The sequence below is a fragment of the Asterias amurensis genome, chromosome 1, assembly GCF_032118995.1.
Source record: "Asterias amurensis chromosome 1, ASM3211899v1".
In the NCBI taxonomy this organism is placed as follows: Eukaryota; Metazoa; Echinodermata; class Asteroidea; order Forcipulatida; family Asteriidae; genus Asterias; species Asterias amurensis.
In genome coordinates this window covers 18,131,461-18,156,206 of record NC_092648.1, presented here as the reverse complement: position 1 = coordinate 18,156,206, position 24,746 = coordinate 18,131,461, and the positions used below count along the sequence as shown (strand labels likewise).

At 38.5% G+C, this 24,746-nt stretch overlaps 2 protein-coding genes across 3 annotated transcripts; one reads left to right on the top strand and one right to left on the bottom strand.

Moving 5' to 3' along the window:
* Window positions 1–613: 613 nt before the first annotated feature.
* On the bottom strand, window positions 614–3,232 carry LOC139944556 (galanin receptor type 1-like). The gene is made up of 2 exons (XM_071941607.1): window positions 2,494–3,232; window positions 614–963 (listed from the first exon to the last, which is right to left on the bottom strand). Exons 1-2 carry the CDS (start codon window positions 3,230–3,232, stop codon window positions 614–616), a joined length of 1,089 nt encoding a protein of 362 aa, XP_071797708.1.
* Window positions 3,233–4,365: 1,133 nt separating this feature from the next.
* Window positions 4,366–23,962, top strand: LOC139948456 (exocyst complex component 5-like). 2 transcript variants are annotated; one of them, XM_071946606.1, is made up of 18 exons: window positions 4,366–4,509; window positions 6,153–6,398; window positions 6,922–7,119; window positions 7,536–7,600; window positions 8,848–8,876; window positions 9,040–9,149; window positions 9,898–9,942; window positions 10,935–10,988; window positions 11,232–11,318; window positions 11,972–12,261; window positions 12,792–12,936; window positions 14,112–14,344; window positions 15,533–15,571; window positions 18,582–18,668; window positions 19,608–19,716; window positions 20,582–20,738; window positions 21,891–22,051; window positions 22,555–23,962. In XM_071946606.1, exons 1-18 carry the CDS (start codon window positions 4,489–4,491, stop codon window positions 22,639–22,641), a joined length of 2,163 nt encoding a protein of 720 aa, XP_071802707.1. In that variant the 5' UTR covers window positions 4,366–4,488; the 3' UTR covers window positions 22,642–23,962. The 2 variants fall into 2 exon arrangements, with proteins under 2 accessions (XP_071802707.1, XP_071802716.1); XM_071946615.1 differs by lacking the exon at window positions 15,533–15,571.
* Window positions 23,963–24,746: the final 784 nt, after the last annotated feature.

Genomic DNA, 24,746 nt, shown 5'->3' with positions numbered 1-24,746 from the left:
TGGTTCTGTGAAACCAACCTGTCTTCAGGGGACCAGTCGATCTGTCTCTCTGGAATTGACATTAATTTCCAGGGCAAACTATTGGTGGCGCTCTGTATTATGAACACCTGGACAAAATTATTAGGTGCGTTCGTTTAGCTTCACTGGGTTGACCCCGGTCTGCCCCCGGTGCGTTCGAATAGCTTTGACGTCATTCCAGGGGCTCAGCTGGGTCATCCCCCAGTACCCTGCTTGTGGAGTGGGATACTTAGGGTTGACCTGAGATGCATGCCGTCACCACGAGAGGGCGAGTGTGATCGTTCGATTGGCTCTTGTCAGGCTGGGGCTCACCCGAGTGAGCACTGCGGTCTCAACCCAGGGAAGCTAAACAAACGCACCCATTATAGACGTTTTCGCAATACTCGGTACGCGCATTTTAGGCGTGGGTTGGGGTGCATGCTGGTATAGCTAGCTATCAAGTTTCGTCGCTAGCTAGACCATCATGCAACTCATTATGCGCAGTAAGAGCACATTCAATCCAGTGTTGATGTCGTAAGTATAGTATCTGCTTCTGTGTGTCAAATAATTTGAAACATTGTCGGTTTCCTACTAGAACTAAATCGTTCACGTCTATTCAAATGGTCTCAGTAGATGCAGTCCCTGTGGCCGCTCCACTGTCTCCCACCTGGTTCGAATCCCGCTGCTTGCAGAACACTTCTCTGATGCCTTTACGGAACGGCTTGTTCGTCATGGTGTAGATGACTGGATTCACACAGGAATTACCCACGGCTAGAATGATAGTGATGTGGTGAAAATGACCTCCTGGCGTCAGTGGGACGTCAAAGTTGAAAAGCAAGAACCAGATTTGGTTTGGCGCCCAGCACACAGCAAATGTAATGACGCACGCCAGCAGGGTTTTCACCAGGGTTTGAGACGCACGGAGTTGCCACATTTCACGCTGATCACGTGGATTAGCGATAGCGGCTACGGAAGGAACACAAATTACATTAAATTATAGGTTAAACATAATGTATTTAAGGGAATAAAAGGGTAGCGACGATTTCTTTAACGGCCGTTTAAAGCCGGCAGGGTCTTTGCCGTGTGATAAAGTCCCGAGCTGAAGGCGAGGGTCTTTATTGAACGGCAACGACCCTGCAAGGTTTTAAACGGCCGTTTAAGAACGAGTCACTACTCTTTTATTCTTATTTTTAAATGCCTTGTTGGTTAAAAGGCGTAATTAAGTAGGAAACTCTGTCAAACTTATCCGTTTCCGACGTGCTTGAGTTCTGTATGTACGACGTCGGTCCATGTGTTGCATTGTTATGACTGAGACGCCCAGTTTCCGGATCCATTCGTGTGCGTTGTAGTCTTGGTGCAAGACGTTCTCGTTTTCCTTTCACACACAGCGCGGCCAACTCACCGACAGCGCCCGCATCGCCCGTAACAAGAAATGTCTTGCACCAAGACTAACCGGTTATAAACAGAGTCCAGCTGGTCATTATCAACCATTTAAACACGTGCTCTCCACCAATAGGAATAGCGAAACTGTCTGAGGTATTTATGACTAAAAGATAACTCATGGTACGTTGGAGGTGTGACCCTTTTTCCTTTCATAATGGCAAATTTTTGGACTACGTCACTTCGTTGGTTCCGCAATTTTAGGTAGGCCTATGACCTTGGAGCCACTTACATTAGGAAAGTGTCATACAGTGTGCATTCTTCAACTACTCACACTTAACAACCTCTGGTCAGAATTGACCCGGATCCGAGTCACAGAGGGCTGCGACCCTTTTGTGGGTCAGTATGACCCAAACTCTAAAGGCCGGTTTATAGTCGGTCGCGCGATGGTCGCGCGATGGTCGAAAATTTCCATCGCGCGACCATCGCGCGACCGACTATAAACCGGCCTTAAGTCAACATGACCTAAAATGGATCAAATCAAGTCGCGGATCAAACTGATCGCAGAGTATCCGGGTTAAAAGTCCCATTTTATTTTCCAGATTCCGTGTCAAACTTTATCCCAGATATGGGTCAGGCCCCTGTATGTGATCCTGAATCTTGTACTGAAGTTTGTTGATTATCACTTCTGTTTCACGGCCAGCCAACTTAACATCAGTGTTACGTGCAAAAAAGATTGAAGTGGATTGGCCATGTTCCAAGATGGAAGAAGTGCCATCGCATGACAGCAAAATAGGGTTGGGGCAAGAGGAGGAAAGTATAGGACGGCCGAGAACAAAGGATGCGTATGCCTATACTGTGGAAAAGGAAAGGAAACATAGAAGTATAATGAAGCCTAACTTCTGGCCATGCCAAAACAGAGAAAAATAGAGATAGTGAAATGCAGCCTTATGGGCCTTTCTGCCCATAGAGCTAGGATATGTCAGTCAGGTGAGGTGAGGAATACACGGTTCATCATTCTAGCCTTGTTGTCATGGAATGAAAAAAGTTTTTAAAAAAAGTTATAAACTCCACTACAGAAATGGTCAAAAACAATCGATAGACATATATACTCACCAGAGCGACTCGTAAGTGTCTTGACTTGTCTGTTCAGAGTAGAGATGACTTTTGCTTGCGCATACACCATCACAGTCAAAGGACCAAGGAACTTGAGTGCGAAACCATACAGGCCGAATCCAAGTTGAGCTCCTCTACTTGGCCAGCCTATGAAAATACATTCGTTATCATCAATTCCATTAAAAATGATAACAGCGGATTCGGTTACCACGGCCAGAATCCAAATGGCAAGAATCATGATGTATTTATTCTGTTTAGTAAACACTGTCTTGTACTTATGGGGGCTAACGATGGCTACGTAACGCTCCAAATTGACGGCGATCAAACTCATTACAGAAACCGTTGCGAGACACCAGAATACGAACTGAGAGGTGTAAAAACGGCACCAAAATTCACCGAAGATTCCGGGGCTCGCAGAGGTTGACCTTTGAACCATAAAATAAGGGATGACCAGAAGACTGACTAGGGAATCTGCGATGGCAAGATGCACTAAGAAATCACTGGTGTTAGACCGAAGGGACGGCACACGGAGGAGTACGATGGCAACCAGTAAGTTGCCAGTGATACCAACCACGCAAATTATGCCGTAGAGAGCTAAGACGAGTTTGGCGAAAGCATCTTCTGTTGCTGCTATGTCTCCCTCGACCATCATTTCATCGTTGATTATTTGTACGGTTGTAACATGGAATTCGAGTTGTTCCATTGTGCTCACTTGGCTTGAGATGTCTATGGAACTCATTTTCTATGAATCAAGTTAGTTGTTCCTGTCTAACAATGTAGCTTTTCACGAGTGGATTGAAAGTCAAGTCACCCTGCCTCTAAATAGCGAATCCGAAATTGCCCGATACTCGCGCAAAAATAATCAGTTTTGATTGACAAATATTCCTACAAAAGATTTTTTTAGTTTCTCTAGAAATTAGCTCGCAAATGCTTTTAAGTGTACTCAAAGGAGTTGAAACCGGATGGTCTTGTGAGATTAAAAAAAAGCCTCCGGACTCTATTATGTATGTTTGAAACAGGCAAACTTCTTGCAATCGACCACTGTATGCTCAGGGCGAAACTTGCTTCCAACCTTTTGTTTCCATTTCTTAAAGTTCCTGTCACCCCTCTTAGCTAGCTATGATGCAGACGACTAACGCAACGGCACTGCTTTGTCATTGTAATTTGCCGCTTGTATCTTTCTCTCATTAATTATTTTATTGTTCTCTTTATGCGCTTAGAGGCTTTTTGCATTAGGCGCTTTACAAATGTCTTATTATTATTAATATTATAAAGTTGGAATTGATGTTGCACTTTTCTTTTGCTATGTGGTTGTTGTAACTCAAGTTCGTTTTCTGCATTTATTTTGTTTTTCTTTGCTTGTGTTGATGCATGAGGCTACCCAAGTTCATTTTATCCAAAATTACCGGTAGGCCTATTAAAAAATGTCAAGATGAGATCGATAGGAAAAACAAAATCTAGCCTATTTTCAGGAGCGCTTATTTATTTATTTATTTATTTATTTATTTATTTATGTTTTTCTTGTTTATCCAGTAAGAAAAACTCACTGATCTCCCATGGATCCCAGCTAATAACAATCTACAGAAGTGCACTTAAGATAAAAGGGTTCTGTCAACCGGGTTCTTCACTGCCGCCCATGAACTGTTCCCAAAATCTATGTTTTGATCGCTTATAATCTTAAGATACTAAAATAATCCATATAGAACACCACCACGCCATTTTGTAAAGAACAATCTGTCCTGTAAATACTGTATTGGTGCATTCTTTACCACGCTGCCCCCTCCTCATTCTATCCCAAATCCACGCCCCCAGACGAAATAAATCGATCCCGAGTATTCGATTTGAAAGTAGTCGATACCCCACCAGCCGCTCGTAAAATAATATTGGGTGTGATCATTTTCAGGGGGAAGTGTCTACTCCGATGTGATATTACGGCCGCTGGAAAGAGTTTATAAAACCTTAAAAGCTTTCCGTGTACTTCTCAACAAATTGATTATGTCTTCAAGGGAATTTGAGGTTGGTACAATTCATATTTGTTTGATTTTATTATTTGGGGCAAAGTTGTTGACAAATGCTGCTTCACGTAAATTTTTGTTAACCGGATTTGCATTGCACTAGTTTCGTGAAGAATATTGCATCAAGAAACCATAAGAAACTGCCGAACCTTAGGGGCGGGCGCAAAAGGGGGTGCACAATTTGTAGAAACATTGTTTCTTAAGGGGGTTCCTGTCCATTTAAAGACAGTGGACTCGAGTCAACACTATCTCAACATATGCATAACATAAATTATAAAATTAAAAATAGAATAACAAACCTGTGAAAATTTGAGCTCAATCGGTCATCTACTGTCATCAAACTCAAAGTTGGGAGATATTATAAAAAAATAATGATAGAAAAAAAAACCTTGCCACTCGGAGTTGTGCGCTTTCAGATGCTTGATTTTGAGACCTCAAATTCTAAATCTGAGGTCTCAAAATCAAATTTGATGAAAATTACCTCGAAAACTACGTCACTTCAGAGAATCATAGGGAGCTGTTTCTCACAATGTTTTATACTACCAACCTCTCCCCATTACTCGTTACCAAGTGAGGTTTTATGCTAATAATAATTATTTTGATTAATTACCAATAGTGTCAGTATTGTCAAAAGGCCAACACTTCGTGTATCACAACTGATATAAAAAATAACAAACCTGTGAAAATTTAGGCTCAATCGGTCATCGGAGTCGGGAGAAAATATCGGGGAAAACCCACCCTTGTTTCCGCACGTTTCGCCGTGTCATGACATGTGTTTAAAATAAATCCGTAATTCTCGACAACGAGAATTGATAATTGTTTTAATGTTTTCTGGAAAAGTAGAGCATTTCATGGAATAATATTTCAAGAGAAGTCTTTCACCATGACCTTCTGTAAACCCTGTTAAGTTATTTGTAAATCTGTGAACTTTTTTTTTTTTTCTGTGCCGAAAGTGTATAATGGCTTTAAGATGAGATGACTCACAAAGTCAAAGTCATTGACTGTTTTAAAATTTTAGTTCAACCTTTTACTTAGGGGCCTACTTCTTGTTTTATTTTAAATTTTACCATGGTTTTACTCTCGACAAGCTTCCTCGGTCCTCCTTTATTTTCAACAAGTGTTTTTGTTTTCTTTTGCGCAAAATTATTTACTTATTTTTTGCTGAACGGTTATTATTTTCATGTTTACCTTTCATTTGTTTGTTTTGTGTATGCATTGAAAATAGATTGAATTTAATTAAAATATTAAATGAATGTCATACGTACAGTATTTTGTATCATAAAATTATTATTTTTCTCCTTCTTTTCAATATTTTTTTTTCAATATCCGAAATGTACTCCTACATTTAATTGCAAAAGTCACAGTGAAACTTTTTTTCTGATTTGTGGCTGTGGAGAACGCTTTCTTAAATTAAAATAAAGTAAACAATTGTAAATGATCTGATTCCCATCTTGTGAACACAAAGTCACAACGTCAATATTGGTGCGGAAACAGGCTAATTATATTGACCTATTTGTCAACATTTGTATCAAAAAGTATTAGTTCGGTAAACACTGGACTTTGCTTGTTCGATTGGTGTCTAGAAGATATTTTATTTGATGTGTTCATTGTCACTACTGTTACTGTGTTTACTGTATTTTTCAGAGTGCCACCTTCGACCCACAGCAATACATCGAGCAGCTCGCATGGCGTACACAGGGCGGGGACTCCAAGGAAGGGCCCCAAGACTTTGATGCCAAGAAGATGCTGAGGGCCTTTGAGAATACCATAGAGGAGCTCAAGTTGCTCAGTATGAGAATGGAGGAACGGACGGGAAAGCTGGATGCAAACATTCGGGCCGAGACCAAGAGTCATGCCAAGAGGGTTGCGCAACTCCAGGAGAATAATAAGGTACTTATAGTTTGAAAACTGATTATTCAATATTATTTGAGTGACGGGTTTACTATCTAAATCGTTTAATATGATAATGTACCATGGCCAAGTTAAAACAACGATCATTTGTTGAATAGCCTGACTAGTGGGCACTGTTGCTTGGTACCAAATGGCAAGTGGTCTTTGTGCAACAGGCAAAAGCAGCTGTCAGTCAACAAATTTGAACAATAAATAACTACAAATAGTAAGCTTGCAGATAAATTCTTTCTCTTGAAGACGAGCAGCTCTTTTGAGAGCCAACATTCCTCCAAAACTGATTTTACACATGGTTGTACCTGAATGTATTCATGATCTTATTTTCAACATCCTTGCAAAGCTTCAAAAACCACTTAATCAACAAATTGTTGTTGGCATGATGACAGTGGTGTCTGGTAGGTGTGCAAACTTTGCCCTTATTAAAGGCTGATATACGTCATTGTATACAAACCTTGTGGACAAGGGAAACAATAGATTTATTTGATAATGAAATCTTATTTTACAGATGGCCTTTCTCCACTTTCAAGAGCTGGATGATCACATTAATAACGTGGCTACTAAAGTTGTTCATCTTGGTGACCAGCTGGAAGGAGTCAACACACCAAGGGCCAGAGCAGAGGAGGCAAAGAAACTTATTGAATATTTCTCTGAGTTTCTTGATGACTATGGGCCGAAAGCTGAAGTGTTTAATGATCCATTTCAGGTGAGGATTTTTATTTTATATTTTTTATTTTTATTTTTTTATTTTTCATTCAAGCATTTACACAAGATTACAAATAGCCATTTCAAGGGACTAACTCAATTTTTTTTTTTTCTTTTGGGGGGGGGAACAGTCTCAGTAAGAGCAAAGACAATTTTAATGAGTTTTTAAATATCTCTAAGGCTTTGCCAATTCTGATTTTTTTTACTTACTTTTGCTAGTTTCAAAAAGAGATTCCTTTTTCATTTTCATTTTAAGATTGGATTAATCGTCACTTTGATTAATCCAGGCCATCTGGGAATGGGCTTCTCTTGGCCTCTGATTTCAATTGTTGTTCTGGTCAGTGTTCAATTGACCCCCACCCCTCTCCCCGTACACAGTATAAGTTTGTGTACACTCATGACTTGTTCTTGTTATAGCTCCAGGATGCAGCCGATATTATTCAGAAATTGCAGCTGATATCACAAGAGCTTCCTCAAGAACAGTGAGTACAAACGAAAGCGTCTACTTCTACTTGGCAGTACAACTTTACCATGGTTGTTTGTTTGTTTGTTTGTTTGTTTGTTTGTTTGTTTGTTTGTTTGTTTGTTTGTTTGTTTGTTTGTTTGTTTGTTTGTTTGTTTAGATCTTCCCATCAAGGGAACTCGGCAAACTCCCACATGGGGATATTAAACACCAAGCTGGCAACAACCAATCTCTCTCATACAAACATTGGTTTAAAGTCTATGATTATGAATTGCACATTCAATCAAGAAATTGTGATTCAGTAACTAGACAATAATATTTGTTTTAGTCATTGTGAAATCAGCGGTTAGCTGGGGATTCAAACCCACAATCTGATTGCAATTCCTGCAGTCTAACCACTTGACCATGGTGTGGCCATCTTTCATTTTACCCATTTGAAAGCGTCATTACCAAAGCAAGGCTGGAAGTACGAAAAAGTCTGAGACCTTTTTAATAGGATGAGAGTTGGTGTTTGTTATTGCGATTGCAAAAAGGAGGCAAGACGGAGATGGTGGCAGCATCCAATTCAGACTGTGAGACTACTAAACAAAACCTTTACAGGGGTCAATTTGATTTCTCATGTTACATGTACACTTCTTTTCAAAAATGGTCTGATAAGAACTTGTTCTGCTGTTTATCTGCTACCTTTTGCTTAGTGGATAAATTACATGCTTAGCACAAAGTATGACTTCGTGTTTACACTGCAGAGTCTATCTGATCTGTTGTATTTTAAGGATTTTCCAGACCAGTAGATAATGTTGTGTTTTATGCCATGATGTGGTCAAGCGGTTTAGTGCATTTTCACTCAACTTCTGGTGGTTGAGTCATCAGGATGTGGGTTCAAATTCCGGTCATGACACTTGTATCCTTGAGCAAGCTACTTAGCCATAATTGCATCTCACCACCCAGGTGAATGGGTACCTGTGAGGGCAGAGATGGTGCTTGTGGTTAGTTTAGCTGGGTGTGCTACACATTTGGCAGCACAGGCTGTATACTGCCCAGGGAACTGAAATTGTTTAAGGACTGAAATAACTGGCCCGGTGACCAGGGGTAATAATGTTGGAGCACCATGTGCGTCATGATTATGTTTCTTTCAAGATATGTCGAATACCTAGAGTCAAGAGTGAAATTATCTGTCAAAGTTAAAACAATAATAAACTGTAATTTGAATTTGAACTTTTTAATTTGAGCCTAAAATTGATTTTGTATTTGTTTGTGATTTAACAGATTTGAAAAGCCAAAGATGAGAATACAAGGTTAGTGGAGCAACCTATTCTGCCATTTATCATTAATACGTGTTGGTTATTTGTTCAATTGATATTTATATATTTTTTTCGTGAAAATGTACTTGTAACCAAACTTTTGAATGGATAACATTGTCATTGTTTGAAACGATCTCTTTTTGTTATTTGATTACAGAGAAGTACAATCAGATTGAGGATGATTTGATCACTGAGTTCCGCTCGGCATTCCATGAAGTGGCCACCGAAAGAATGAGAGAACTCGCAGGAATACTAGCTCACTTCAAGGTAACAGCTTAGAAATTCAATGCAGATTTGGGGAGAGCTGAGGCTTAACTGTCGGATATGTTCACGCCTTTTGGGAGGTTTATGGATGGTTTTGAATGGAAGGGAAGAGTGATGACTCAGTCGTAAACAGCCGTTTTAAAACCTTGCTGGGCTGTGGCCATCAAGGCCATTACCCTGCCGCTTTTAAACAACGGTCTAAAACTTTGCAGGGTCGTGGCCAGGGCCATTTAAAGCCATTATACACTTTCGGTACAGAAAGAAGAAAAAAAGGGTCATAGATTTACAAATAATTTACAGGGTTTACAGAAGGTAATGGTGAAAGACTTCTCTCTTGAAATATTGTTCCATGAAATGCTTTACTTTTTGAGAAAACATTAAACATTATAAATTCTCGATAGCGAGAATTACGGATTTATTTTAAACACATGTCATGACACGGCGAAACGCCATTAATTGTATAATGGCTTTAAAACCTTGTAGGTAGTCTTTTATTCCCTTATTGATGACCACCAACTGATGACATGCCTCACCGACTAATAGTTGTGGCTGTAGTTGATAAAAACGAAATAAAATAATAAGAATTGCAAATTGCCCGACAGATTCTGGCTCACCAATAAAGTTCTTAACATGAACGCTGAACTATTTTGACTGCTATTTTTTATGTGTGACATTCACCCGGCATGCAATTCCAAACCATGCATATCAGCGTTTTCCTTTATGTGGAAATGATCTTTTTATATCTCCACAGGGCTACCACCGATGTGTCGATGCCTTCATTGAAGAAAGCCAAGCAGTAAGACAAATTCAATATATCAGTTGTTTATTGAAGTCTAGTATAATTAATTAAATCATTTATTTAGTCAAGGGGGTATATACTTGCAAAACACAAATTTCATCAGATTCTTTGCCCATAGTATGGCCTAAATTATAATATTACAGTGCACAAAAGTGTGTTTGTCATGACTAAGTAGTAAAGTGTACTGAATGTTGCGTTTGAACTTTTTCTAACTAAAGGATCGTCTAAAATGCCTTGCACTTCAACACTGAAGTCCTAAGAAACCTGAAAAGAGTAAAACAATGAAGATATTTTCTGTGTATGATGTACATTGTATGTTGTGGGAGAACCCCAAATAGAGACAACCTACATCAGTGAGTAGAAACTGATAACACTATCCATATGCAAGGGTGGAACTTGAACTGGGGAAACATGTAGAGGTGAAAACCAGGGCAGAATACCAGTCAAAAACATAAAGCCATTCTGATTCCAGAAGGTGACGGATCATTGAAAATTAAAGAAAAATTAATTTATAATGTGTAGTGGCATAATTGTTTTGGTCACTGGACTCTACAATCATGGCTATATCTCGTTGGGCCAGAATTTGCCCCCTTGCCCCCTTTGGTCCCATTGTTGCACAGTCTTCTGTGTTCCAGTCAACATTGAATGGGAGACAGGGGAGAGAGTGTTTATTGTCAGGGGGAAGTGAACAGGGAATGATTGTTGTAACGTAATGAATGGGTGGCCCAAGCATTTTGGTCGGGATTGTAGTTCTGGAGTCTAATCATAGTCACTCGTAGCACTCATGTGTCCATTAACATTCATTGCTTCCCATCACCTAGGAGTGGGTACCTACAATGTACGGGGGTAGAGATTGTTGGGGTTGAGATGGTTTCAATAATGTCCTTTGGCCAAGTAGTGATAATTCAAGGAGCTCTGATACTTGTTTTTAAAGGCCCATGAGTCTATAAAACTAATATGTACAAATTATAATTTGTGATTTATTTCAGAATACATACATTTTCCATGATGTGTATGAAGATTTAATCCCTTTATGCAAAAAGGTAAGCAACTGTTTTTATAAATACGAGTATAAAGCTGGGTTTTTGAAATGTCTAAAAGCCAGCACTCAATGCTGACCTACCCAAGCTTACAAATAAATTTCTACTCACTACCAAGGTAGTTTAGTAATGCAATCAATGAGAGCATACATGTACTACGTTATATCTAATCCCTGTTGAATCCATAACATTGTGGAGTGATGGCATTGTTCCTATACATATCTTGTTTTGTATTTTTGGAATCAGGTCAATAGCTTAGTACATCAGGTTTTCAGCAGCCCAGAGAGTGTGATGGGAAAGTTTGTACTCAACCTGTATGAAGTCAAACTACAGGTAAGCCTTTACTGCATACATCTAACTCTTATGGACAAATCCAAGCAACTGGTCCTTTATCTTCCAAATATGTGGCAGTAAAAGATATTTCACAACATTCTCAGATCTTCATTCGAGCCATTTGTAAAACAGTCCTTTGATACATTTCAACCAATCAATTGTAACGTTTATATGGTGCCATATTTGAATGATCTTTGCTCTTGTAGTCATACAGTAAACTCTTGTAATCAGGTGAGATTTGAGTGACGTTTTGAAAGTTAGAAGTGTAGGTGATTGCCTGATAATGTATCCTTGACAGAAAAGGCACAGTCACCCAAACTGTGTTTACTTCCAAGAATGAATAATGCAGATCTATGTTCCAACTAGAGCGCAAGTTACAAATTGTTTTTTATTTTATGGAAGGTCAGGTATGCTGGACCACAGGAATTCAGACATCGGTTCACCAACAGCATGATATTGTTTTGAACTCATGTCTCCATTAGATATTAGCCAGTGCAAGTCCATTAGGATAGGTGCTGTGTGATCAAATTTCTTTGCACAGAATCATTAAGTGCTTTAACTCACACATGATAGAGATAGATCCAACTTAAAAACACCATTTCACAGACCAATATAAAACTCAAAATACAACAATTTTAAATCTGCTATCCCAGGAACATGTGAAAGGGAAGCTCTCCAACAAAGATGAGGACCGGGAACACTACCTGAAGCACCTCCATGAGCTTTATGCACGGACAGGTCGCCTGACTGCAGCGCTGTCTGACTACAGGCTGGGCTCAGACGCACACCTCCTCACCAGACTCACCAAGCATATCTTTGAGAAGTACCTGCAGGGATACATCCAGTGTGAGGAGCTTCACCTACGAGAGAAGATGTCTGAGAATCTCAAGTCGTACTATAGTATGCTCGGACATCAGAAGAAACTGATTCAACAAACTGGAGGGTAATGGATGTTACATTTGAGATTTATTAAAATGGAAATATAGTATATGTACAAATTGTCTTAAGTGGTAAAGATCAACAGGGCTAGAATTTAACAGGGGATCGCAGGACTAAGGCCAGTGATTTAAGCGTCGGCCAGTACACTTATGTTTGCAAATAAAAATTCTTAGAAAATATGAAAAATGCATTTAGGGCAAATACAAGCTCTAAGGGGTCACACAGTTTGAGTGTCAGCCAGGCTCTTAGTGGTGGTACCCCTGCCTACTTCCTTACAGACTGTGAAGGGGTTAACCCTGTTTCAGCCCAAGGAGTAGCTGGCAACGTGCCCCTGTTGATTGTTGATTTTGATTGATTAAGCCTAAATCAATTCAGTTAAGCCCTTATTATGTTAGGCAATCTCTCCTAACAAATTTAAAAACGAAAACTTAAAAGTATACAATCCATAAAATGGGCTGATTTAGTCTGCTCAGGACACTACTGGAGCAAACCTTGATATTCATCTTCGCCTGTTTTGGTTCTTTCCCTTGACAGCCTTCAAGATCTACAGCATAAACTACGCACCAACATTGGTTCATCAGGTCCTCAAGTGGACTTCAAAGGACAGACTTTCCTCTCACAAGAAGTAGCCTTGAATTTACTCAATGAATCCAAACAAGCATTCAACAGATGCCAGCTGGTGAGTTTAGCTTTGATCTTTTAAAGGCAGTGGACACTATTGGTAACTACTCAAAATAATTATTTGCATAAAACCTCACTTCGTCATGTGTAATGGGGAGAGGTTGATAGTATAAAACATTGTGAGAAACGGCTCCCACTGAAGTGACGTAGTTTTCGAGAAAGATGTAATTTTCCACAAATTTGATTTTGAGACCTCACATTTAGAATTTGATGTAATGAAATCCAGCATCTGAAAGCACACAACTTCGTTTTTTTCTTTCATTATTATCTCGCAACTTCGACGCCCAATTGGGCTCAAAATTTTACAGGTTTGTTTTTTTAAGCATATGTGTGGATACACCAAGTAAGAAGACTGGTCTTTGACAATTACCAATAGTGTCCACTGTCTTTAAAGGGAAGGTACACGTTGTTTGGTAATTACTTCAAACAAATATGAACTGAAAAACTTACTTGGTTACGAGCATTGGAGAGCTGTTGATAGTATAAAACATTGTGAGAAACGGCCTCCTCTGAAGTAGCAAAGATTTTGAGAAAGAGGTAATTTCTCACTGAAATATTAAAAGACTTTTAGCCAGAAGTCTTTTATTCCTATCTGAAAGCACACAAATTCGTCCAAAAAGGGTGTTTTTTCTCTCATCATTTTCTCGCAACTGCGATAACCAATTAAGCTCAAATTTTACAGGTTTGTTTTTTTGTGCTTATGTTGGGATACACCAAGTGATAAGACAATGAACAAACGTGTACCTTCCCTTTAAAGTAAACCACAGAGCGAAGGCAGTAGTCTCATAAGGCACATTTTCCAAAGATACAATGTGCTGCTAAAGAATGCTTGAGGTTGAGAGACTCTTTGATATTCTGTAGAATTAAGATAGAGAATCCTTTGTTCACTGATGTTTTGAAGGTGATGTAATGTCTAACTGTTAACTAGTGGAACTATTGGAGAAGAGTATGTATGAGTTTATTTGGGTTGTGAGAAAAAGATATGTGTAGCAATGTGTTGGAGCCTTTGTTGTCGGTTTATGTCAGCTTGCATAATATCATTGATGAGAGAGTTGCAATAATCCAGTGTATAACACAAGGGCTCTGGCAGCAGTGTGGCATGTGTTTATCTTACAACAGTACCACAGCACATAAAAAAACCTATTTGATCCCAATGTGTTTCTCTGTTTGCAGCTTTCCACCCAGTCCACCTTATCCACTCATGCCATCAAAATCTTTGACATCCTGACGGAGTATCTCTGCCAGGAGCACATTGAATACGCCCTTGAGATCGGACTTCAGGGTATTCCATCCTCTGAACCTAAGAGCTTTCCACAAATCTACTTCTTCAATGTTGCCGGAGAGGCCAATGCTATCTTCCATCTTCTAGAGAAACAATTCAGTGATGTGCTGGTGCCGCTGATCAGGTGAGTCAGAATCGGGACTTTGGTTGATTTATTTTAGACAAAGTAAGGGATTCGAGTGGAAAACACAGAAGTCTCAATCTGACTACAGTTTGTACCAATACCAAACCTCCAGAGAATGTTTTTCTGTCTCAAATGTTTGCCATAAGTTAGCATGAGTAAGCACTAGAAGACCCCAACAATTTTCATTGCAGGAGTTGAAATACGCATGTCTATGCACAAAATATTTGACAATTTGATATAATTTTCAGTTGTCTTTAACTAAAATTTGACCTCTGCATTTGATGAAATTTTCACAGTTTTGATTGTGTCGTAATAACTAGAGTAAAAATTAACACCTGGTTAAAGCGAAACTAGTTTCTTAACTCGGAAGTAGAACAATAAATTCCTTAATTCTTCTGAAGTAGCTTTTTTCCTTAGTGACATGAATATAGATTTCTCTATTGATGTTTTACTAACAAGTAGAGTGTTTTATCAGTTTACGTGTAGTTAGTCTGCCAACCAGCAGCTTGTTCACTTCAAAGCTTTCCTTTATTAGTTGTTAAAAGGGCTATTTCGTCATAATCAAATCAGGCCATTGGCTGCACAGGGAATTATGAACTCTCACCTAGTTATTGCACACACACGCTCCCTCTGTATCATACCTACAGTGTATGGATAGTGCCTGAGATTAGTCCTATAACTGTTTAAGAAATCATATTTCCATGTACAGTCACAGACCTGCTTTGATCCTGACCACAAAGCTCCTTCAAGCTTTAACAAGTATTCTCCTGAAATGTTTCTCAAAATGTCATCGTATGGTTGTTTGTAATATGTATTTTTGACATAAAAACAAAAACAATCTTACTTTACTTGTCAATCCTACATTGCCTTTCAGAATTGCCTTCAAACAATGGCTAAAGAAAAAACACTTTTATTGTCCAGCTTTGAACCCTGGAGTAAAGAAAAGTTTATTCTATGAGTACCACATTAGCTGACCAATGGAATACACCTCAATTCCTTATTCCGGATAATCAAAATAATTTTCACTACTTGGATTTTTTTAAATATCATGTTCTTTCAACCTGGCCTATACCCACCACTCACCCACCCCATTTCTTTTATGATTTCCGTTATAATTAAACACACTTCTTTTGTTTTTTTTTGTCTTCGATTATTTCACCCCTTTTTTGTTGCGTTACGTATTTCCAGAGGCTTCACGCCTGCATCAGAGGGATTGTGCTTAGTAAGGTGGGACTCCCTATGTAGCTTCAGCACTTTTGTTTGTGTTTATAACTAGCGTAGTCTAGCTGCCCTTTTATAGAACGCACATCTCTAATGGCCTGCCTCCTTATCCAATTAATTCTAACGATATCCCATTCTTCCCAAAATCATCCCCTTATTTGGACTGATTTTGATTGATTCATGGGCCTTGAATTAACTCACAGAACCCTTTGCAGTGGCGCTGGGTGTGGCTCTTGCTTTTGCCGTGGTGCCCTTTGCAAAGTTCCATTGATTTACAAGTTCCCAATCTTCCAAACTGCATCCCCTGATTTTGATTGATTCATAGGCACCACCCTTTGCAGTGTGTCTCTTGGTGCCTTTTGCTTTTGCCGTGGTGCCATTTACAATGTTCCACTTAAAGACACTGGACACTATTGGTAATTGTCAAAGATCAGTCTTCTCACTTGGTGTATCTCAACAAATGCACAAAAATAGCAAACCTGTGAACATTTGAACTCAATTGGTCGTCAAAGTTGTGAGAGATAATGGAAGAAAAAACACCCTTGTCACTCGAAGTTGTGTACTTTCAGATGCTTGATTTCGGGACCTCAAAATCTAATTCCGAGGTCTCGAAATCAAATTCAAATATTTTAGTGGAAAATTACTTCTTTCTCGAAAACTAAGTTACTTCAGAGGGAGCCGTTTCTCACAATGTTTTATATTATCAACAGCTCTCCATTGCTTGTTACCAAGTAAGTTTTTTTGCTAACAATTATTTTGAGTAATTACCAACAGTGTCCAGTGCCTTTAAGACCTTTCAAGGGGAAAATTTGCCGCGTCACTGAGAAAAGCTTCATGTGCAGAGCCTTTCTTAGGCATTTGAAATCGCACACTATGCAACAATAGTGTTTTTTCTTTCATTATTTTCTGGACACTTTGATGACCAATTGAGCCAAAAGTTTCACAGGTAGGTTGTTTGATGCACATGTTGGGATACACCAAGTTAGGGTACTGATCTTTGACAATTACCATAAGTATACCCTGTCTTTAACTGTATCATGTATAGTTGTAACTCACAAAGGTTTTCAACTTGCTGATTTTGAGGCCACAATTTCCTCTCTGTGTTCATCAGATATAATTTACTAGAATAGAATGAAACAAACTAATAATTATAAGAACATTATTAATAGTAATACAGGAGTCTTATAGCTACTCAAGGCTCTGGAGAAAAGAAAAATACTTTAAAGATATTTGTAACTAATTTGCACATTCCTTATACTTTCACAACTGAATTTATGTTAACTGAATGTGAAATAAACAAATTTCAGTCACACTTACGATGTATTGAAAGCAATAGTGCAACACAAACTTGTTTATATAACATGATATTTTACCAAAACCGATGTACTGTAACCCAACTTAATGTTTTCTCTACACTAAATGTACCCTCAAAAGATTATGCAGATGTGTTAACCATATGTTTTATGTATGTGGTGTTTGAAAATGGTTTCATATTGTACTCAATTTTATGCACTTCACTTTGAACTCCAAATCAAACCTTCTGCTCTGCTCAGCCGGGGCAGAATTTGTGTGCATGACTTTTCTTCCTCTATTAAAACTAGGTTAAAATTTGTTAAGCCCCTGAAATCAAATTATTTAATTTATTTGTGTGTAAGTATTGCCGTTTATACTAGAAATTTTGGGAAGAGGGGAAGCGGGGGCTGTATTGAAGGATAAGCACTGTTCCAGTGCAAATGTACACAGTACAAGTCCACCAAATTTGCAATTTATGTTTATTCACTTGCAAAGGACAGAAATATGTTTTGGTCTTTTAAATTTATGTTGGGTCCAGTGAAAGTTCCAAGCAGCAGGACCTTTGGCCAAGTTGTGGGTTTTTTTTAAGCTGGGATAATTTCTTAAACTAAAATCTTGTTTCATGTATTTGTATGTAATGCTTTAATAATGGATTAATCTTACAACTGTTTTTGAGATGTGTTATCTGGATGAGTGTACTTTGACCTCCTCTGGATTTTTGAGAAAAAGCTTTTGCAGCACTTAGCATAGTACATACCATACATGCCATATCGACTTGATTTCTTATTTTTTGCATTCCATCTTTCATCATTCCAATCAAACGCTGAGATAAGATTAATGAAACCAAAAATATCCTGGGTTTTCTCTATTTCCATGTATTTTTTTATCATTAAAAACAAATGCTAAGCATAGAATTGTGAAACCAGAATGTTTTCTTTTTTTCTGTTTTTGCATTCTTCTGTCATCATTTAAACCAAAGCTGAGCACAGATTTGTCAAACCAAAATCTCTTCACTAAGGTTTCTTCACCATCTTTTTATTTATAGCTCTGGAAAAGAAATCACAGTCTTCAAAATATTTTTCTGAGCAAGGGTTTATGTTAATATCGTATCTCATTTTGCGGCAAATGTTATCATGTGTACACAAAAGAAGCTAGTGTTACACATTTCATGTTATGCTGTTATGAAATTAATGCGGCTTAGAGCTGGCTCAGCACAATAACAAAGGTTTTGCTTCAGTAATAATTTTCGTCTAGTTGGGCCATGGTATGTTTATTTATCAAAAGGAACCTTCCAACCTTTAGCCGTTACCCAAGTGTCTTTAAGCTGACATTGTCTTCAAGACATCTTTGAACAGCAATTTACAAGATATGTTCATGCTTTGCTTATTCTCACCCAATTTTTTTCCTCTTCTTTGATTCTTTTACCCAATTTTTTTCCTCTTCTTTGATTCTTTAAAAAGGTAAAAAAGGTTGGAGTCGTTAATTAAAACATCTGTAAAACACTGTTTCTCTGTGCTTTTTGGTATGCATTAAACTCACTCAGAAGCGTCTATGGTGAGCTACCCAACCAACCTCCAAACCCAAAACAGGTGTTTCAACCACTCAATTCAATCAGAGAATTTCGTTGATTTTATTCTAACCACCCCGTAACCCTTCTAAATTCATCCCCTGGTTTTACCTGATTCATCTTGCCTTATTCCTTGATCTGGTTTTGTCCCCTCAGTTCCTCTCCAGCACACAGTGAATGCGTCCAGAAGAAAAAGCAGATTACGGAGCAGATGGAATCCAAGACAGAAACAGGGCTGGAAAGGTCAGTGTCTTATTTCCAAATGTGTGCAATAAACACCACTTGTGTACAATAATGTTCATGGTTGGATTCCCTGCTGTACTGTAGAACCTTCCATAAAATACTACAATTTAAGTTGGTAGGTCACACATTTGGTTCCCATAAATTCAAAACTTGCTTGCGATAGTTAGAACTTTAGTTTGAAACAGCTAATTCTATGTTCTAATAAAAAACTACGCACCACTTTAAAAATAACCAATTACGAGAGCGCAAAACTTTAAAGAGTCAAGGCCCAGTGATAAAGGTCCTCGCCTTCAGCTCAGTCTATTTTCGCACGGCTGCAACCCGCCAGTTTTAAACAGCCAATTAAGACCTCATCGCCTACTTTTTTATTCCCTTATTCATAAATACCTAATACCTTGGTCGAGAGGGCATCACGTGTTTCACATAACACCAGTAAAAAGTGTTGAAACATGGGCGTGACACGCGAGCTTGCACCTGTGCTTATAGGACAGTTTCTTTGTTCCTATTGGTCGAGAGCAACGGCTGGAACATTGTGCCACATCACGCGATACGCGTGACGCGCACAGCAATCTCCTTATAAGGAGTTGTTTACCCGAGGGCCTTACCATTTCATAGCTGTAGGGATGTTGTGTTGAAAGAAATCATTGAACAATTATAAATTTTGCATTTATTTTACACTTTGAACAATAAGCGTTGATGTTTTTTGACCAAAAAGGTATTTATGAATGGGAATCAAAGCGTGTTGAATCGGTTTTCAATCAGTGGTTTAAACCCGCCAAGGCCTGGTTCTTAATAATTTACCTCGACTTCGTCTTGGTAAAATTATCAAAGAACCAGGCCTCGTTGGGTTTAAACCACTTGTTGAAAACCTCTTCACCACACATTGATTCCCTTATTAAAAAACACCTGATAAAAATATGTGGAATATTATAATTGCAGGACATTGTCTACAATTTGTGGTTGGATCAAATATTTATTGGATAAAGAGCAGAAGAAATCAGACTTCAGACCAGAGTCGGAGGAAGGCCCTATGGAGCTTTACTCTACTGTAAGTATCTAGTCATTCTAGTTGAGACATGGAGTGAGTTTGTTTAATTTAACCCTCCTACTATCAACATGTTTCTCAAGACATCCAACCCACACCTCACTATGCCACAACAGTGGCATTTTGGGGCACATACTGTGGCTTTTTGGGGCACACACAAGCTGATGGAGAGAGTAGAGTCATAGCCCAAGATGCTTCAATGTGTGTGGTAAACTAGAGAAGCCACCAGCTGTGCTCAATTGCAATGTAACTTTTGCCACTCATGAAAGAGATAAGGTTATCATCCTTGGTGAAATTCTGCAGTGGCAATCTGTGACAATGATAAGAAAGTGTGGCATGAGTTACCACACAATTATGCGCATAGCATATGGAAGGTTTTGAGGTATATTGGAATATGCATTTGCAACTTTCTGCAAAAGAATGTGCATCTAATTAAAGTAAACTTGGGGTGTGCTGCAATGAGTTTTTTAAATTTCATTACATCCTTGATGCTTGATGCTTGATGAATATACACCTAGAAAGCTAAATGCTTGTCCAAGGTATGGTGTAGACCTTTATCACGCTGTCGCCATCTTGGATATGTTCCCTGTTTCCAATAACAGTAGTGAATGCTTATTTCGTCCAGCCTCAGTTTGGTTACAATGAGTTGGAATGGAGTAAAATTAAGATGACCACACCATGAAAAAGTCTATAGGCGTACTCGTGTTGTGCAGCCTTGAAGGTGCAGTATTTTACAAAACATCCTCATCATCTTAAAGCTGGTGATGGTCGGCGTGGGACACATGTCCTAACATCCTTCTGCCAAAAAAATTCTTGTGACAAAAATGTATGTGATAAGATTATCTTCCTCAACCCACTTCTGTTTCAGGCATGTGCTAAGGTGATCCCATTCATTGAGAAGCAAGTTGAGACCATTAAACGTTGTCTGGATGGCAAGAATGTGACGGCAGTGCTGATGGAGTTTGGCATCAGGTTTCATCGTGTAATCTTTGATCATCTCCAACAGTATACTTACAACTCATTAGGTTAGTGTAAGGTCGTATCTGAATTGGTGGATACAGCTACGTCTTTGACTGTTGCTCATGGTGTTGTTAAGGTTGTATTATACTTTGGCGCATGATGGCGTGGTGATCGAGCTGTAGCCATAGCTGTAGCCCCAATTCGAACACAGCCTAAGACCCATCTCCATAAGCCTTTTTGAGGTATGGCGGACACAATGCTACAACACTGTAAAGTTGTGGTAAATTTGTGCGTATTGACCATAGAAATGGAACGTATGTTATTCAGTGAAGTGCACATTTTAGGCGACGCAGCGTTTACACGTAAACCTAATGACCACCAACATGGTGAGCATGGCACCAGTCGCGGCGTGTGACGCGCGCGTATCACGTCCGCCATACCTCAAAAAGGCTTATGATCTGGGCCCAAATGTGCTGCTTACAAGTCATAGATTGTACATCTTACTTGGCATTTTGGCTGGTGACCACTTTTCTGGTCTCCAAAATTGTCTGTGCTGCGCTGCATTTTGTGGTAAAGTAGCTCTATGATATTGATCCAAGGTTAATGAGCATATATGAAATGGGAAATCAGCCAGGACTTCTCATTCTTAACTTCACTGGTGAGGAGTGAGTCGTGAATTGGTCTCAACGTTTCAACTAGCCTGCTCTCTAGTCATCGTCATAAGACTGAGTGTTTGAGATGCTGGTCTCTTTAAAGGGATTCAGAGTTTTCAGTGTTGAGTCAGCACTGCTCAGATACAAATCTCTTCTGATACCGATCCCTCTTCAGTAATTTGTATTGCTGGTGAAAACGTTTAAAAACTAACATCCCCAGTATACTCAAGGTTCTTTGTTTTGTTTGTTTGTTTGTTTGTTTAGATGGAAACTCGGCAAACTCCCAAAAACATAAACACCAAGCTGGCAAAAACCAATCTTTCTCATACAAATATTTGTTTAACGTCTATGATTATGAATTGCACAGATCCAGAAATTGTAATTCAGTAACGAGACAACAATACTTATTCTATAGTCATTGTAAAATAAGCAGTTAGCTTCGTAGGAATCGAACCCACCACCGTGTGATTGCAAGTCCTGCAGTCTTATCGCTATGCTCTCGTTTATCTTGTGATCTTCTTTTCATGACCATTGTTGTTCTTACTGCTTGGTCTTGAATTGCAGGTGCAATGTTGGTGATTTGTGACGTGAATGAATACCGCCGTCTTGTTAAATCCTTCAAAGTTCCGATGGTGAATTCGCTATTTGAGAAACTCCATGCACTATGCAATCTCCTTGTAGTAGTGCCTGAGAACATCAAGTCTGTCATTACAGGAGAACAACTGGTAAGACTGCTAACTTGTCTAATACTAGCATATATAATCCATTATAGGTTTTCCGAAACTTTCATTTATTCTGGTGGGACAGCCGTCGCAATGAAGATTATTCTATACCCTTTGTTTTGTTCTGTATGTTCAGACATAAGTTTGGAAAATTACCCAGTATGTCTGCTGCAACCTATAAATTTCAAAATCTTTCGTCTAGTTTTAAGAAACTTAAATTATTTGTCTTTTATCCAAACTTTTGTTACATAAATGCAAAATGAATTGTTCACTCATTCAATTGCAAAATATCACCAGCAAACAACTATTAACGCTTTATGCAATTTCATTGTTGTGCTTGTTTTAATTTATGAAAGGAAGAAAGTTTTATTTTATTATTATATAGAGGGAAATTTTCTTACACAAGCCAGTCTTACTCAGGGTTTTGCCATCAGTTTTCTTGCAATGTTGCAGAACAAAATGTGTACACAAAGGCTAAGTAGCAATATTTGAATTTTCTTTTCCAGGGTGGCCTGGACAAGAACACCCCTATGTCATTTGTTCAGCTCAGAGCAGACTTCAAAGCAGCCAAGATTGCCCAGCAGCTCAGGTAGCAAGCTCAGTACATCATCTCTTACCCTGAGATACTCGCCTCTATTCATCCAATAGACACCTTGCGTAATGCAAAATGCTACAACGACGCTGAGGTCACACCCGCGTGTTTATGCACAAAGAACAGCTATCGTCCAATGATTTGCCTCCTTTGGCTTCAGTGGGGATGCTTTTCCATATCAGCTTGTGACATTTTTGTTTTTAACTCTGGATTCTGAGAACAATTTTGTGTACATACCTTTTAAGCATATCTTGTCAATGGATTATTGCAGATTTCTTGCCCAACGAAGAAGATTTGTGATGAAATGTAATTTATGTTGAATAAGTATAGAGATCCATGTACATATAATAGTAATATTTTAAATTATTCTAATCAGATTGCATTATCTGAAAAGTCAATTGTAAAAGCATAGTATGTATTGTATAATTTGTATTTTTCATTTTATTTATGAATTTATTTTGTAATTTTATTAATATTGTTGTTTACCCTGACTTACTCCAGTTATTCAGTCCTTTATCTCCACAACATTATATCATCAAAAGAGCTATACCTGGGGTGGATTTCACAAAGAGTTAGAACTAGTCTTATTTCGAGTTAGGATGAGTAGGACTAGCCATGTGTTTTTAATATCTCCTAGGATTAGTCCTACGTTAGGACTAGTCCTAACTCTTTGTGAAATCGACCCCTTGACTTACAGAATAACCTTTTAATGCCCTATATTTTATAAAAGCACCTGTATGAACAGAGTTATACTTCACAAAGCCCTAAGATTCATCTTGAGTTGAGTTGTCAATATCATTACTAGGTACATGTATTGGTATCACCATAATGATTTGTATTTTGATATCACGCTTTTTAATAGCAGTTAAGATTGATTTGCAGTTAAGATCAACATTAGCTCTTTTTGAAATCGACCCCAATCTTATGGGTATTTAAGCACTGGGACCTATTAACCTGTGGAGAAGGGGAGCTGTATCTGTAATGAAGCTGCAGCAAGGAAACAAGTTTATTTTGACCATAACAAAATCAATAACCATTGTAACCCCCTCAAAATGCCTTTTGAAGGAGAAATACAACTGAAAGCGGAAAGACATACCGACCGGTAGTATTACTACCACTCATGCTTGGAATAACACAGAGGTGCCCCCTCAAAAGTTTCCCATATACTTTAGGATTTCTCAACGGGAGTGCCCTTTGTAAAATAAAAATGGCCTTGCCCCCTCAATGGATTGACTGTTTATTAGAAATGTGCAACACAATAGAAAAATATACACCATTTTCTTGATTTATCATTTGTTTACAATTTCAAATAAAAGAATATACAATCATGGAACTTGGAAGTGTTTTTTCTTTCTTTCACACACCTATTACTACGCCTACTACTCGGTAAAAGTTTAACACTTGCTTGGATGAGTAAAATGATCTGCTGTTACTGTTTAGGGGGAAGTTGCGATTATGATGCCTACTTGTTATAAAAAAGAAAAACTTTACCCTTTTGACCATATTGATTACTTTTATGCCTAATTTTGAAAAGCCACTTGATTTGTTACACAAATCAGCGCGAAGGTTGCTCAATGTCAAACTGCTACATTAAGTTAAAGAAAATAATAATGGGCGTGGTAATCCATAGGTCTCTGACACTCCCCCCCCCGCCCCCTTCAACGGAATCCAGCTACAGCTACAGTAGGGTTGCTCTCTCATGAAATTCTCTGTGAAATTCTCTAATGAAATATTGTCTCATTAGTCCTCTTACAACAACAATTCAATATAATTGGCCAAAAGGCCATGTGTATAGGCCTACGGTAAACGAAACACATCAGTTATGAAACCTACAACCAAGCAGGCCTTTTTATGCACGTGGTTAAATTTGAATCCGCAAACAGGAGGCTCACGGTGTGTTGAAAATAGAGCTACTCTTTCCGCCTATGAGGCCATTTTATATTTCTATTTTTTACATTTCTGTATTATTCGCCATGTTCTATTTACGCAGTATTTTGTACAATGTATCTTTATATATGCCTAGATTATATTTATTTTAAAGCGAAACGAAAAGAAACATTAATGTGATGCTTTACTTTTGAAAGTCTTCCTTTGCCGCCTTCACAC